At 56.3% G+C, this 16,759-nt stretch overlaps 1 protein-coding gene across 2 annotated transcripts in view; it reads right to left on the reverse strand.

Annotated features, from left to right (window-relative positions):
- Window positions 1–16,759, reverse strand: part of BRPF3 (bromodomain and PHD finger containing 3) — a 43,630-nt gene that overhangs the window by 12,876 nt on the left and 13,995 nt on the right. Inside the window, exons 2-8 of one of the 2 annotated variants that reach the window (XM_038749454.1) lie at window positions 12,840–14,461; window positions 11,564–11,720; window positions 10,986–11,117; window positions 9,368–9,496; window positions 8,818–9,130; window positions 7,885–8,163; window positions 2,628–3,158 (exon numbers count right to left, since the gene is read on the reverse strand). In XM_038749454.1, the coding sequence (XP_038605382.1) occupies window positions 2,628–3,158; window positions 7,885–8,163; window positions 8,818–9,130; window positions 9,368–9,496; window positions 10,986–11,117; window positions 11,564–11,720; window positions 12,840–14,290 (2,992 nt within the window). In that variant the 5' untranslated portion in view covers window positions 14,291–14,461. Of the gene's footprint in view, window positions 1–2,627; window positions 3,162–7,884; window positions 8,164–8,817; window positions 9,131–9,367; window positions 9,497–10,985; window positions 11,118–11,563; window positions 11,721–12,839; window positions 14,462–16,759 lie in introns of both variants that reach the window. The other variant, XM_038749453.1, reaches the window with a different exon arrangement.

The following is a 16,759-nucleotide window of genomic DNA, read 5'->3' on the forward strand; positions in this document are numbered from 1 at the left end:
GCTTGCAAAATCCAACGGCTCCTACTCTATACTAATCCTCCTCGACCTCTCAGCTGCCTTTGACACTGTGGACCACCCCCTTCTCCTCAACACGCTATCTGACCTTGGCTTCACAGACTCCGTCCTCTCCCGGTTCTCCTCATCTCTCCGGTCGTTCATTCTCAGTCTCTTTTGCGGGCTCCTCCTCTCCCTCCCATCCCCTTACTGTGGGGGTTCCCCAAGGGTCAGTTCTCGGTCCCCTTCTGTTCTCGATCTACACGCACTCCCTTGGTGACCTCATTCGCTCCCACGGCTTCAACTATCATCTTTACGCTGATGACACCCAGATCTCCATCTCTGCCCCTGCTCTCTCCCCCTCTCTCCAGGCTCGCATCTCCTCCTGCCTACAGGACATCTCCATCTGGATGTCTGCCCGCCACCTAAAACTCAACATGTCCAAGACTGAACTCCTTGTCTTCCCTCCCAAACCCTGCCCTCTCCCTGACTTTCCCATCTCTGTTGACGGCACTACCATCCTTCCCGTCTCACAAGCCCGCAACCTTGGTGTCATCCTCGACTCCGCTCTCTCGTTCACCCCTCACATCCAAGCCGTCACCAAAACCTGCCGGTCTCAGCTCCGCAACATTGCCAAGATCCGCCCTTTCCTCTCCATCCACACCGCTATCCTTCTCGTTCAAGCTCTCATCCTATCCCGTCTGGACTACTGCATCAGCCTTCTCTCTGATCTCCCATCCTCGTGTCTCTCCCCACTTCAATCCATACTTCATGCTGCTGCCCAGACTGTCTCTGTCCAGAAACGCTCTGGGCATGTTACTCCCCTCCTCAAAAATCTCCAGTGGCTACCAATCAATCTGCGCATCAGGCAGAAACTCCTCACCCCAGGCTGCAAGGCTGTCCATCCCCTCGCCCCCTCCTACCTCACCTCCCTTCTCTCCTTCTCCAGCCCAGCCCGCACCCTCCGCTCCTCTGCCGCTGATCTCCTCACCGTGCCTCATTCTCGCCTGTCCCGCCGTCGACCCCCGGCCCACGTCATCCCCCGGGCCCGGAATGCCCTCCCTCTGCCCATCCACCAAGCTAGCTCTCTTCCTCCCTTCAAGGCCCTACTGAGAGCTCACCTCCTCCAGGAGGCCTTCCCAGACTGAGCCCCTTCCTTCCTCTCCCCCTCATCCCCCCCTCCACCCCCCATCTTACCTCCTTCCCTTCCCCACAGCACCTGTATATATGTATATATGTTTGTACGTATTTGTTACTCTATTTATTTTACTTGTACATATCTATTTTATTTATTTTATTTTGTTAGTATGTTTGGTTTTGTTCTCCGTCTCCTCCTTTTAGACTGTGAGCCCACTGTTGGGTAGGGACTGTCTCTATATGTTGCCAACTTGTGCTTCCCAAGCGCTTAGTACAGTGCTCTGCACACAGTAAGCGCTCAATAAATACGATTGATGATGATGATGAGGTAAGCGCTCAATAAATGCGATTGAATGAATTGAATGAATGACCTGATCACCTTGTAACCTCCCCAGTGCTTAGAACAGTGCTTTGCACATAGTAAGTGCTTAACAAATACCATAATAAATACAACTGAATGAATGAAAAGGGAGGGGAGAAGAAAGGAGGGGAGGAAAGGGCAGGGGAGGGGAAGGTAGAGGGAGGGATGTCCCAATCTCGGCCCTGACTGCTCCGCCTCGTCTGGGACAGACAGTGGAGTGGGCGGCCCACCTCACTGCCAGGTCTCTATCAATCAATCAATCAATCGTATTAATTGAGCACTTACTGTGTGCAGAGCACTGTACTGAGTGCTTGGGAAGTACAAGTTGGCAACATATAGAGACAGTCCCTACCCAACAGTGGGCTCACAGTCTAGAAGGGGGAGACAGAGAACAAGGCCTCTACTTCTGGGGCCATAGTGGCTTATGGGCCCCAAGCCACACGTTGAGGACTCAAAGAGCCCACAGCGGCTGAGATGCCTGGGCTAGTCCGGACGAGGGAATGGGAAATTGGGGGAACCTAGAAAGCCTAAGGAGACTCATCCCTGCCGTGGTGGGGGAGATGAGAGGCGGCGCTGGTCCTGAGCTATGCCAGCCAAACGCCTCCCCTCTCGGGGCAGATGGCATTTCATCATCATCATCATCATCATCATCAATCGTATTTATTGAGCGCTTACCGTGTGCACAGCACTGTACTAAGCACTTGGGAAGTACAGATTGGCAACATATAGAGACAGCCCCTACCCAACAGTGGGCTCACAGTCTAAAAGGGGGAGACAGAGAACAAAACCAAACATACTAACAAAATAAAATAAATAGAATAGATATGTACAAGTAAAATAAATAGAGTAATAAATATGTACAAACATATATACATAGATACAGGTGCTATGGGAAAGGGAAGGAGGTAAGATGGGGGGGATGGAGAGGGGGAGAGGAAGGAAGGGGCTCAGTCTATTTTGGGCGTTTCTCCCCAAAATAGGCAAACATAGAGCGGCACTGCCCTCGCCTCCCACCCCGCCACGCCGTCTTCCCCGGCTCTCCAGACCTGTCTCCCCCAGCCCCCGGGCAGCTCTGAGGGGGTTCGGAGAAGCCGCCGGGCAGCCCCCCGCCCGCCAGGGCCTCCCGGGCGGTCACCTGTGTGGCGGGCTCGGCGGGGGGACTTCTCCCCATCACTCTCGCTGCCGCTCCTGCTCCGGGGCCGTTTCCGGGACCGACGCTCAGCCTCCACGCCGGGGGCGGGGGAGACGGGCAGGCCGGGCGGGCTGTGATCCTCTCCGTTCTCCAGGCCTCCATCGGGGCTCCTCGGCAGCTTGACCCCGTTCTTGGCCTTCTTGAAGAGGACTGAAGTGCGGCGGCCCACCCCGCTGAGCGGGGGACCGGCGGGGGCGTCGGGGGCCGGCACGGACAGTCCGTTCAGTCCCCGGTCCCCGAGCAGGCGCTGAAAGGGCTGGCTCCCACGCGGCGGAGGACGGGGAGGAGGAAGGGGCGGTGGCGGCTTGGTGGCAAGCTCACCGTCTGTCTTCCCGCGCTTCGCCGGCCGGCTCGGGCCTTTACCCTCGCTGACGGGTTTCAGGGTTGGGGGGTCCTGGAGGGAGTCCAGCTCAGACAGGGTGGGCACAGGTCCCGTGGGCTCCAGGGTCGGGGGGTGCGGGAGCTTGGCGTCATCTGCTAGGGAGGGAAAAGAACAACTTAGGGAGAGCCAGGGGGCCACACTAACCAAGGCGGGGTGCTATCGTTTGGGGGGGGGCGGGGCGCGGGGAGGGGATAAGCCAGAAAGCCAATGTTTGGGAAGGGGCTAGGAGAGACCAGGAGCTGGGGAATAACCATCACCACCTTTCCGAGCAGAGACTTTAACCAACTGGCCCAGTCACAGGCTCTGTCACAACCAGACTGGCCACATTGCCTGTCAGAGGTCCCCAGAGACCCCCAAATGATCATTTTAATCCAGGGACTTCTGCAGGGGCATTCTGCTTGCCCCAAGCTCTTGCCCACGTCCTCCCCTGCTCATGCCCACCGTGAGGCTGGATGAAGTGGATTGTATCCTACCTGGTTATCTTGTATCTACCCCAGCGCTTAGGATAGGGCCGGGCACAGAGTAAGTGCTTTGCAAATACCATAAAAAAACAAGCTATCTGATTTGCGCTCTCCCAGGTTGACTTTCTCAGAGACAAAATGGAGCACTGAATCTAAATGGTGGGGTTCCTCCATTTGAAATGGCAGGGGTTTGTGGGGTCATCGCTGCTCTGTGAGGTCTTGAGAGAGGAAGGAGGTAAACGGGAGGCCTGCAAGAGCTTGAACTGGCAGCAGCTAGGGAAGCAGTGTGGTCTAGTGGATAGAGCTTGGGCCTGAGAGTCAGAAGTTCTAATCCTGGCTGCCCCACTTGTCGCCCACTGTTGGGTAGGGACTGTCTCTATATGTTGCCAATTTGTACTTCCCAAGCGCTTAGTACAGTGCTCTGCACACAGTAAGCGCTCAATAAATACGATTGATGATGATGATGATCATGATGATATCTCTCCATTTTCCAGATGGAGCAATGGAGGCCCGGAGAGCACACGGGACTAGCCCAGGGTCACCAGCAACAGACCCGAGGCTAAAAGCCTGGGGACCTCCCACCTAGAGCCCCCTCCTCCGGCCCAGCATCTCTCCACCAGGTCCCAGTTGGCGGGCGACAGGCCCTGCCATCTGGAGTCTGGCCCTGGATCAATCAATCAATCAATCATATGTATTGAGCGCTTACTGTGTGCAGAGCACTGTACTAAGCGCTTGGGAAGTACAAGTTGGCAACATCTAGAGACGGTCCCTACCCAACAGTGGGCTCACAGTCTAAAAGGGGGAGACGGAGAACAAAACCAAACATAATAACAAAATAAAATAAATAGAATAGATAGGTACAAGTAAAATAAATAGAGTAATAAATATGTACAGACATATATACATATATACAGGTGCTGTGGGGAAGGGAAGGAGGTAAGATGGGGGGGATGGAGAGGGGGACAAGGGGGAGAGGAAGGAAGGGGCTCAGTCTGGGAAGGCCTCCTGGAGGAGGTGAGCTCTCAGTAGGGCCTATCAGACACACCTGGTTTTGGGGAGGAAAGGTCGTCTCCACTAGTTGCGAGGAGGTCAATCAATCGATGGTATTTATTGAGCATGTGCAGAGCACTCTACTGAGTGTTTGGGAGAGTAATAATAATGATGGCATTTATTAAGCACTTACTATGTGCAAAGCACTGTTCTAAGCGCTGGGGAGGTTACAAGGTGATCAGGTTGTCCCACATGGGGCTCACAGTCTTAATCCCCATTTTACAGATGAGGTAACTGAGGCACAGAGAAGTTAAGTGACTTGCCCGAAGTCACACAGCTGACAAGGGGCGGAGCTGTACTCAGCACTGGGGTGGATACAAGCAAATTGGGTTGGATACAGTCCCTACCCTGCATGAGGCCCACGGTTTCAATCCCCATTTTACAGTTGAGCTAGCTGAGGCACAGAGAAATGAAATAGTAATAACAATAATGGCGTTTATTAAGCGCTTACAACATGGCAAGCACTGTTCTAAGCACTGGGGTAGATACAAGGTAATAATCAGGTTGGACAAGGTCCCTGTCCCACATAGGGCTCACAGTCTTAATCCCCCATTTTACAGATGAGGGAACTGAGGCCCAGAGAAGCCGAGTGACTTGCCCAAGGCCACACAGCCGACACGGGGAGGAGCCAGGATTAGAACCCATGACCTTCCGACTCCCAGGCCCGTGATCTATAAACTAAGCCAGGCTGCAGGCCTCGGTAGACCCGTTCCCTGCCTACAAGGAGCTTACAGTCTAGGAGCCGGTGAAGCAGCAAGAGAAAATCCATGATGTAGTGGGTAGAACTACACCCCTCCCCATCCCCATCCCCCCCGCCTTACCTCCTTCCCCTCCCCACAGCACCTGTATATATGTTTGTACGGATTTATTACTCTATTTATTGATTTATTTCACTTGTACATATTTATTCCATTTATTTTACTTTGTTACTATGTTTTGTTTTGTTGTGTGTCTCCCCCTTCTAGACTGTGAGCCCACTGTTGGCTCACAGTCACTGTATATATGTATATATGTTTGTACATATTTGTTACTCTATTTATTTTACTTGTACATATCTGTTCTATTTATTTTAGTTTGTTAGTATGTTTGGTTTTGTTCTCTGTCTCCCCCTTTTAGACTGTGAGCCCACTGTTGTGTAGGGACTGTCTCTGTATGTTGCCAACTTGGACTTCCCAAGAGCTTAGTACAGTGCTCTGCACACAGTAAGCGCTCAATAAATACGATTGATGATGATGTTGGGTAGGGACCGTCTCTATATGCTGCCGACTTGTCCTTCCCAAGCGCTCAGTCCAGTGCTCTGCACACAGTAAGCGCTCAATAAATACGATTGAATGAATGAATGAATGAGGAGAACACTAGCTTAGGAGTCAGAAGGTCAAGGGTTCTAATCCCACCACTCATCTGCTTTGTGATCGTGGGCAGGTCACTTCTCTGTGCCTCAGTTACCCCATCTGTAAAGAATGGGGATTAAGAGTGCGAGGCCAATTCAGCGTGGCTCACTGGAAAGAGCCCGGGCTTTGGAGTCAGAGTTCATGGGTTCAAATCCCGGCTCTGCCAATTGTCAGCTGTGTGACTTCGGGCAAGTCACTTCATCATCATCATCATCAATCGTATTTACTGAGCGCTTACTATGTGCAGAGAGCACTGTACTAAGCGCTTGGGAAGTACAAATCGGCAACACATAGAGACAGTCCCTACCCAACAGTGGGCTCACAGTCTAAAAGGGGGAGACGGAGAACAAAACCAAACATACTAACAAAATAAACTAAATAGAATAGATATGTACAAATAAAATAAATAAATAAATAGAGTAAAAAACATATATACATATATACAGGTGCTGTGGGGAAGGGACGAGGGGGAGAGGAAGGAAGGGGCTCCGTCTGGGAAGGCCTCCTGGAGGAGGTGAGCTCTCAGCAGGGCCACTTCACTTCTCTGGGCCTCAGTTCCCTCATCTGTAAAATGGGGATGAAGACTGGGAGCCCCCCGTGAGACAACCTGATCACCCTGTAAACTCCCCAGTGCTTAGAACAGTGCTTTGTACATAGTAAGCACTTAATAAATGCCATTATTATTATTATTTACTGAGCTTACTGTGTGCAGAACATTGTACTAAGCGCTTGGAAAGTATAATTTGGCAACAGAGAGAGACAATCCCTACCCAACAACAGGCTTACAGTTTATGAGGCCAATGTGGAACAGGGACTGTGTCCAACCTGATTGGTTTGTATCTCCCCTGGCACTTAGAACAGTGCTAGGCACCTAGTAAGCACTTAACAGAAAAGCAGCATGACTCAATGGAAAAACCACAGGCTTGGGAGTCAGAGGTCACGGGTTCAAATCCCAGCTCTGCCAATTCATTCATTCAATCCTATTTACTGAGAGCTTACTGTGCGCAGAGCACTGCACTAAGCGCTTGGGAAGGTCATGGGTTCGAATCCCGGCTCCACCACATGTCTGTTGTGTGACCTTGGGCAAGTCACTTAACTTCTCTGAGCCTCAGTTAACCTCATCTGTAAAACGGGGATTAAGACAGTGAGCCCCCCGTGGGACAAACTGATCACCTTGTATTCCCGCCCACCCCCAGCGCTTAGAACAGTGCTTTGCACATAGTAAGCGCTTAACAAATGCCATCATCATTATTATTATTATTACAAGTCGGTGACATATAGGGACGGTCCCTACCCAACAACGGGCTCACAGTCTAGAAGCTGTGTGACCCTGGGCAAGTCACTTCACTTCTCTGCGCCTGAGTTACCTCATCTGTAAAATGGGGGTGAAGACTGTGAGCCCCACGTGGGACAACCTGATCAATCAATCAATCGTATTTATTGAGCGCTTACTATGTGCAGGGCACGGTACTAAGCGCTTGGGAAGTACAAACTGGCAACATATAGAGACAGTCCCTACCCAACAGTGGGCTCACAGTCTAAAAGGGGGAGACAGAGAACAAAACCAAACACACTGACAAAATAAAATAAATAGAATAGATATGTACAAGTAAAATAGAGTAATAAATATGTACAAACATATATACATATATATACAGGTGCTGTGGGGAAGGGAAGGAGGTAAGATGGGGGGGATGGAGATCGCCCTGTATCCTCCCCAGCGCTTAGAACAGGGCTTTGCACATAGTAAGCGCTTAACAAATGCCATCATTATTATTGTTATTATTAACAAATACCGTAATTGTAAGAGGGAGGAAGCCACGGGAGGGGCGGAAGCAGCATTCTGCCCGGCCCACTGCCTTGCCCCGGGGCCGCAGACCGCCCTCCCTCACTCGCCCACCCACTGACCGGCTCACCTCTGTCCCCGTCGTCCTCCTGCTCCGGCCGCAGGCCCTTGTCCGGGCCGTCTTCGCGCAGGGCCGGGGACAGTTCCCCGTTGGACAGCGCCTTGCTCTGCTGCTGCTGGGCCAGCTTCTGCCGCAGGGCGTTGATCTCGCGCCGCAGCAGGCGGACGCGGCGGGTCCGGGCCCCGCTGGACCTCATCGTGCTCACCATGTCCAGCTTCTCCAGCAGCTCCTTCAGCTGCACCTCCAGCGACAGGTGAGCCCGGTTCTCCGCGACCAGGATGTTGTCCACTGCCAAGGAGAGCGGGGTGGGGGAGGAGAGCGGGCTCTGACGGAGGGCTCCGGGCACCGAGAGCCGAGGAGGACCAAGGTCGTCTCTAGACCGTAAGCTCATCGCGGGCAGGGACCGTGTCTGTTTACTGTTACATTGTACTCTCTCTGCACACAGTCGGCACTCAATAAATACGGCTGAATGAATGAGAGAAAGTCGCTCACCAGCCCAGACCCCGGGAGTTCCCCGGCCCGGGGCAGGGAATCTGCATCCGGAGAGCAGACCATCACCGTGGCACCCAGCTCCCATTCAAGAGGGGAGTGGTTGGGCCCGGTCGTGGCTTTCTAAAGCTGGGGGAGCCGGTTTGTGGGAGCAGTCTCCCCGGGGGCACAGAAGTAGCGCAGGGGAGTTCCCATCCCTTACCCCCACGGCCCCGGGGGCTAGCACCACCTCGAGCAGGTAGCCAGTGCCCTCGGGCTAGCGATAATGGGTGCAGCCCCGGCAACGGGCCGTCGCCCTGAACCCTCTCCCTGTTCAGAGGAACCCCCTGCCCAGGCCCTAGCTACTCCGCCAGCCCCATCCGGCACCGGACCGTTCCCACAGTTGGGCCTCCATTCATCCTTGCCCTTCGGCCGTCCCCCGCCCCCGCCCCCTTCCCCGACCCAACCGCTCACCGTCCTCCCAGGAGAAGCGGTAAAAGTCCTCCGTTTGGGGCGACTCGGGTAGGTGGGTTCCCACCTCGGGGTCGTAGCCGATGGTCTCGGCCTGCCGCCGGGTGTGGCGCAGGACGGCCCCTCCCAGGTCCCTCAGGCGGACAGCTGCTCGGTGGAAAATTGTGTCTTTAGCATTATACTTCATGCAGTTGGTAACTAGAAGGTTAAAGTCCTCCTCAAACTCCTCCAGGGTGCGGTACAGGTGGGACTCCAGCTTCCGCCTCATGGTGGAAAAATCCATTGGCTTGGATATGAATTCCAGGTAATCTGGAACCTAAACATATAAAACCTGTACAATTACAAAAACCATTTACTAGCTAACCAGAGCACACCCTTCACCGGCACTCTCAGCCTCCTTAGGCCCCTCAGCCCCTCTCGCCGGGGGCCGCCCTGCCCGTGGCTGCCGGGCCCGGGCCGGGGTCGCGCCCCAGGCCGCCCCAGCCCGCCGCGGTGGTGTCCTCCAGGCCCTGATCGTGCCCGGCTGGTGGCCGCGCCCAGAGCAGAAACTTGCCTCGCTCAGGTTGACCGGTTCGGCAAAGATCTGGGCCGGATCCTTCTCCTGCAGCAGGTCAAGGGTCGTGCGCAGCAAGACGTTGAAGGGGGTCAGCTCCAGCTCCATCGCTGCTTGCTGGACCTTGACCTGGGGGCGGCGGGAAGGGGAGGGAAATGACACACGGGCCGTCCACCCGGAGTCGCACCCCCAACTCTGATGACCTCCCGACCACCCCACGGATGTGACTGTCCCGTTCCCGGTAGAACGGCAGGCACCTTCGCGGCTGAAGAGGAAGCTCAGGATTAAAGCCGGGGGGGATGGTTTACTTCACACCACTCCCATCTCTTTACTCGGGAAGCTACAGGCCCTCAAACCGAGGGGCTAGAAAACCACTTTCCCTTCTCCTCTCTCCTCCCACCCCCACCCCACTCTGTTTCCCGGACAAAGGGAGGGGTGAAGACGGCCTAACCCCGTGGCCAGAGAGGGGTCTCGGCGATGGGCTTGGGGAGGAAGAGGGTCCGGCAGGGTGCAGCGGCCAGCCTGGACTTCACGGGGGAAGATCAGAGCTTCTCCCGGTAGTTCCAGAAACTGACCTGGGTGGTCCCCCCCTGAGTTCAACAGTCCAGGGCTCCCAGCACCATGTGTCTCTGCAGACTGTCGGAGCCACCCACCTGAGAGGAGAGGGAGTCTTCTCAGCTGGGCCCCAGCTGAGTCTCCGCAGCACAGCGGGGCGGGACGAGAGCCGGGGGACCCCCAGGGGCCTCCGCGGCCGTCTCCAGATCCCACCGGGCCCTTCCCAGCCCCGGTTCCTGCAGCCCCTCGGCTGCTCTCCTCAGGGGCCTGGAACTTGGTGCCCTTCCCTTTTGTTTAATGGTATCTGTTAAGCACTTACGATATTCCAGGCACTGCACTAAGCCCTGGGGAAGTTACAAGCTAATCAGGTTGGACGCAGTCCACGCCCCAAGTGGGGCTCACAGTCTTAATCCCCATTGGCATTTGCTAAGTGCTTACTATGTGCAGAGCACTGTTCTAAGCGCTGGGGGGAATACAAGGTGATCAGGTTGTCCCACGGTGGGGGGGTGGGGGGGGGCTGACAGTCTTAATCCCCATTTTCCAGATGAGGTAACTGAGGCTCAGAGAAGTGAAGTGACTTGTCCAAGGTCACACAGCAGACATGTGGGGGAGCTGGGATTCGAACCCATGACGTCTTACTCCAAAGCCCGGGCTCTTTCCACTGAGCCACGCCGCTTCTCTGTCATTTTACAAATGAGGTAACAAGTGGAGAGAAGTGAATTGACTTGTCCAAGGTCACACAACAGACAAGTGCCTTGGAAGGGGTGGGAGTCGCCAGCTGCTCTAAGGGCCGGCCAGCAGCACAAAGCCCCCCTACCCAGCCAGGCTGGGGCCACCCCGCTCAGAGGGAAGTGGAAAACCAGCAACGGTCTGGCCGATTTGCTCCGTAGCCCATCGGACTTGTCTAAGCCGCAGGACTGGTTTTTCTACGGCCTGGCTGGTCCAGTGGCCGGATGACTGTCAAACCTCCATTTCACTTGGCGCGGGCAGACCTGGCCCCGGGTTACGGAGCCGCCGTCACCCACCCCGCCCCTTGGGAAGTGGGTCCCCCGGGCCCTCCTACCTGTTCCCGTTTGAGCTTCTCCCTCTTGCGGATCAGCTCGATGAGCAGGCGGGCCCTCTCCAGATCGTGCCGGAGCTTCTGCCAGTACTTGAGTTCCTCCTTCACCGCGCTGGTCTTTTCATCCTGCTCTTTCTGCGGGGGTGGTCGAGGAAATGGGAGGGGGAGGGGGGTCACCTGACCAGGGCCTGCACGTCTCGCTGGCCTTAGTCCCCAGGGCCAGGACGCGCCACCGTGGACGCCCCTGCTGCCGCCAAGATCCAAATTCACCCCTCGGTGAAACTCTGGATTCGGTCCCACTCTCGATTTGGAGATTTGGTTGGGGACCGGAGAGGTCTCAATTAGTCCTTAAGCTCCCCACCTCCCAGCGGCCCAAAAAGCCCCTTGGAGAGGATAGGACTATGGACCACTGCGAGAGAGAGTTGCTCCCCAGAGCCCCTTCAGACCCCTAGGGCACTGCTCATAATGGGGACACTGGACACGAGTGGGGCTAATCCCCGGGAGGAGGGCCCCGGTTCTGGGTGCAGGGATTCCCCCCAACAGCCACCCACAGACACAGCATCCCCAGTGGCCTCAGTCACCTGCTCGGCGTTCCTCTGGGACTGCAGGTGGGAGTGGAGGCGCCGGAGGAGGGGGACGCCATTCCTCGCCTGTCGCTTCAGCAGCCAGTAGCTGTGCAGGCGCTGCATGAACTGATTCTTTCTCTGCAGGGAGAGGCTGCTGCAGATCTTGTTCAGCCTTGACGGGGCGGGGGGGGGAGGAACAGAGTTTCACAAGGCTGCCCCACCCCCTGGACTCCTGCTGGTGCCCCTCATCCCTGCTCCCCACCCCGGCAGGGCCGGCGAAGGACGGCGGCTCACAGATCCACCTGGCCCGGTCCCCAGTGACCCGCTAGCCTTGACTGACAGGCCTAGGGGAGCTCGGGCCACCTGGCTCCCTCCCCACCCCTCACCCACCCTGTGATGTTCAGCCAAGGGCAACAGGAATTGGCCTAAGTTCCAGAGTGAGCACTTCCTGGCCCTAGGCAGGGACTGGTCCCAGATTTCCGACTTTTACACAGAAATCTGACTGGAGGGAGAGCCGAGGCTCAGAACGAGACCATTTGACCCTATTCACAAAAATAATAATTGTCGTGTTTGTTAAGCGCCTACCGTGTGCCAGGCGCTGTACTAAGCGCTGGGGTAGAGACAAGCTAATCAGGTTGGACACGGTCCCTGTCCCGCAAGGGGCTCACAGTCTCACAGTCTTAAATCCCATTTTACAGATAAGGTCACTGAGGCCCGGAGAAGCAAAGAGCAGACAAGTGGCGGAGCTGGGATTAAGCACTCTTTGGAGCCCCTTAGCCTCTCACTGCCAATACGGGTGGGGTCCGGGAACCTCTAGCCCAAGAGCAGGAAAGTTTTGGCCGGAGGCGGGGGCGATGACCCAACTATCTGGGGGGGCAAGTGAATCGTCAGAGCTGGTCTGTGGAAACCCCGGGGAAAATCTGGGGCTCGTGCCTCCGCGATAAGGAGAGCAAGCAAGTCCTAAGGTCAGAGTTTGACCTGGTGAAGCTCGAAGAAGCAGCGGGAAGAGGGTGGAGCCCAGCTGGAGAGAGGAAGTGCGAGGCTCTGGACAGCCCCCTGCCCTCTCTGAGACAGAATCAATCAATCGTATTTATTGAGCGCTTACTGTGTGCAGAGCACTGGACTAAGCGCTTGGGAAGTACAAGTTGGCAACATATAGAGACGGTCCCTACCCAACAGGGGGCTCAGTCTAAAAGAGAGACCGCTATAAAGACCGCTCCACCCCATCGCCTCTCTCTCTGCCCGTTCCCACACTCCCCCCTCCCCCCCCACCCCCGGGTCGCTGGCCCACCTGGACGAGGGGATCTGGGTGACCGTCACCAGCGGCACGGACGAGCGCGCGTCGGCGGCCGGCTCCCCCGGCTCCTTCTTGATCTTCCGCTTCAGCCTCATCCTGCCCTTCTTCGGGGTGCCGCCCGCCCCGCCCCGCTCCTCTTTCTTCTCCACGTCCTCTTCCGCCTCCTCCCCGGCTTCCTTGGCCCGGTCCTCCTCCTCCTCCTCCTCCTCCTCCTCCTCCTCCCCGTCCTCCGCCTCCTCCTCCGCCTCCCCGGCCCGCCGGCCCCTCCTGACGGTGCCGGGCGGAGAGTGGGCCTCGCAGTAGGCGGTTTTGCGGACGGTAAAGGTGGTCCCGTTGAGGCTGGTCTCCCGCATGGGCTCGATCTTCATGAAGAGGCCGGCCCGCTGCGCGCACGTCACGTGGAAGGCGGTGTAGCAGTTCACCTTGTGGCACTGAATGGCCGCCCCCAGGCCCTTCTGCTTGCAGATGTAACAGGTGAGCTTCCAGCGGGCGGGCGGGATGTTGTCGATGCCCTCGACGGGCTCCAGGAACACGGTGTTGGCGAAGCAGACCTCCGGGATCCAGATGGCGCAGACCACGTGGGCCCAGCGCCCGTCGCTGGTCTGCTTGAAGGCCCCGCCCTCGTTGGGGCAGAGGACGCAGTCCACGGGGCGGGAGGGCGACTGCAGGCAGCAGCGGCACAGCCACTGGCCCTCGGGGATGTAGGGGACCCCGTAGCACTCCTGGTGCACGGCCAGGTTGCAGATGTCACAGAAGAGGATGACGTTGCTGTTGTGGCACTCGTCGTCCAGGCAGACGCAGCAGAAGGCGTCCTCGTCGATGAGCGCCTGCTGGGCCCCGCTGTTGCGGCTCTCCAGGTAGGACTCCTTCTCCAGCCGGTCCACCAGCAGCTCGAAGGTGTCCGCCGAGACCGTGCCGTGCCCGTCGCCCCGCCGCTTTTCGTTCACCATGTCCAGCCAGGCCAGGTCCTCCTCGTCCATGTCGTACTCCACGTCCGCGTCCAGGTCCTCCGGCGGCTTCTCCATGTAGCGGTAGTAGGCGGCGGGTAGCGGGGGGGCCTCCGCCCGGCTGCCCGACTCCACCACCCGGAAGCTGGGCTGCGGCAGGAGGACGGAGGGGCCGGGGGCGGGCTTGGCCCCCGGCTCCTTCCTCTTCCCTTTGGCCGGGGTTCTCTTGGACTTGCCGGGGAAGAGGGGCTGCTCGCTGTTCTCCTTGTTGCTGTTGCACTCCGTGATATCCTGGGCCGTCAGCTCGTCCTCCGTGATGATCTTCAGGGGGTCGTAGATGCTGATGCGGTGCAGCCGCCCGTCGATGTCCACCTCCACGATCCGCTGGGCCTGGGCGTAGGTCAGGGTCTCGCGGGTGGGCGAGCACTTGAGGCTGTAGGGGGACGGGGAGCGCCGCCCCTCGGGGTTGGGCCGGGATCTCCGCCGGGGCTTCCTCATGGTGCCCGGCCGGCCGAGAGGCCCAAGACCCTGGAGCGGGGAGCCCGGGGCTGAGTTGGACCGCGCCGGGGAAGGATGAGCGGCAAAAGGCCCCAAGCCCCGGGCTGGGCCCTGGGGCGGACGGAGATCAACCGGCAGGACGGATTCTCCCTTCCACGGGAAGCGCGCGGCCTAAAGAAACAGGGAGAGAAGGTATCTTATTCCCATTCCCCAGAGGCTGGGACAGTTTAGGTAAATTGCCCAGGATCGCCCGGCAGGTAAGACCAGAATCCCAGTCTCCTGCCTCTCAGTCCCGCGCTCCTTCCACTAGGCCACACTGCCTTTCTCGAGATCAAGCGCTCCGGGCAGCAAGGAGGCCAGGGCGGGGCCAGAAAAACCCCGATCGACGGAGGAACCGCTCTGGGCACCGGGGTGGCGAGTGTCCACGTGGGCCAGTGCGGGCTGGGCCCCTCTGACTGGTCCCGAGCCAAGAAACCACTCGGAGCCAAGCGGGACAGCCAGCGTGGTGGAAGGGAGGGAACTTCTGCTTCGCAAACCCCTCCTCTCCACCACGCTCTCACCTTTCTTACCGGATGATTCCCTCTCCCCCCTTCCCCGCCAAGAAAAATAACTGTTCTGAGCTGCTGATCCCCTTAATCCAGCCCCAACGGGTGGTGGCAGGGAGCCCGTCTCAAGACCAGTCAATCAGCCCGAGGGGTGGTATCAGGGGAGAACCACTGGGGATGGCCAGGACGCCCGAAGAAGATAAGGCAGAGCCTTCGGCGGCCCTGCTCCTCACCCTTAACGGACCCGCCACGCCTCCAAGCCGGAGGGGAGAGGGTGTTTGTGTGTGTGTGTGTGTGTGTATCATCATCATCAATCGTATTTATTCAGCGCTTACTATGTGCAGAGCACTGTACTAAGCGCTTGGGAAGTACAAATTGGCAACATATAGAGACAGTCCCTACCCACCAGTGGGCTCACAGTCTAAAAGGGGGAGACAGAGAACAAAACCAAACGTACTCACAAAATAAAATAAATAGAATACATATGTACAAGTAAAATAAATAAACAGAGTAATAAACATGTACAAACATATATACAGGTGCTGTGGGGAAGGGAAGGGGGGGGATGGAGAGGGGGACAAGGGGGAGAGGGTGTTTGTGTGTGTGTGCATCATCATCATCAATCGTATTTATTGAGCGCTTACTATGTGCAGAGCACTGTACTAAGCGCTTGGGAAGTACAAATTGGCAACATATAGAGACAGTCCCTACCCAACAGTGGGCTCACAGTCTAAAAGGGGGAGACAGGGAACAAAACCAAACGTACTCACAAAATAAAATGAATAGAATAGATATGTACAAGTAAAATAAATAGAGTAATAAATATGTACAAACATATATACAGGTGCTGTGGGGAAGGGAAGGGGGGGATGGAGAGGGGGACGAGGGGGAGAGGAAGGAAGGGGCTCGTATGTGTGTATGTTTGTCAGGTGCCTCGGGAACTTTTTCCACAGTCCTGGGATCAGGGTCCCGACTTGAACCATCGACTTCTCAGAGAAATCTGGAAGGTCCCGGACAGGTGAGGCCCAGAGGAGGCTGATCTCTAAGCGTTAAACCGCTAATAGGTTCTGGGAGCTTGACAAAGGAAGCCCAGCCACAGCAGCTGGGATTGGGATGGAATCACGATGCCTTGCTTCGCACTGCCAAACCCAGAGCAAATTCCCAATGCATTACAGGAACTTTAGCTGTCTCTGCTACCCAAGAAACAGACACACGCCCCTTTCCCCTGCTCTCCTGCTGAACCCGGGACTGTATGTCTCTCTCTCTCTCTCCCCCTTGGCTCCCCGGGAGAGGAGGACTAGCAACATCTGAGACCAGAGACCCTGATCTCCTCCAGACACCTCCTCCAGGAGGCCTTCCCAGACTGAGCCCCTTCCTTCCTCGTCCCCCTCTCCGTCTCCCCCATCTTACCTCCTTCCCTTCCCCACAGCACCTGTATATATGTATATGTTTGTACATATTTATTACTCTATTTATTTTACTTGTACATATCTATCCTATTTATTTTATTTTGTTAGTATGTTTGGTCTTGTTCTCTGTCTCCCCCTTTTAGACTGTGAGCCCACTGTTGGGTAGGGACTGTCTCTAGATGTTGCCAATTTGTACTTCCCAAGTGCTTAGTACAGTGCTCTGCACATAGTAAGCGCTCAATAAATACGATTGATGATGATGATGATGATGATGATCTCTCACCCATCTCGGCTCGTCGGCTCCTCCCCAAAGATCCGCGCTTAGAACAGTGCTTTGCACATAGTAAGCGCTTAACAAATACTGTTATTATTGTTATTTATCTGCAGATGCAGGAGCTGGGGTCAAACTAGGGGACCATGGCCAGGCCATCCCAGAGCTGCACTCAAGCAGCGGCCCTGGGGGGCGGGAATGGAAGCCGTTTGGGCAGCCCACCCCCAACTGCCCTGCGATGCCA

This window comes from Tachyglossus aculeatus, chromosome 7, assembly GCF_015852505.1.
Source record: "Tachyglossus aculeatus isolate mTacAcu1 chromosome 7, mTacAcu1.pri, whole genome shotgun sequence".
NCBI lineage: Eukaryota > Metazoa > Chordata > Mammalia > Monotremata > Tachyglossidae > Tachyglossus > Tachyglossus aculeatus.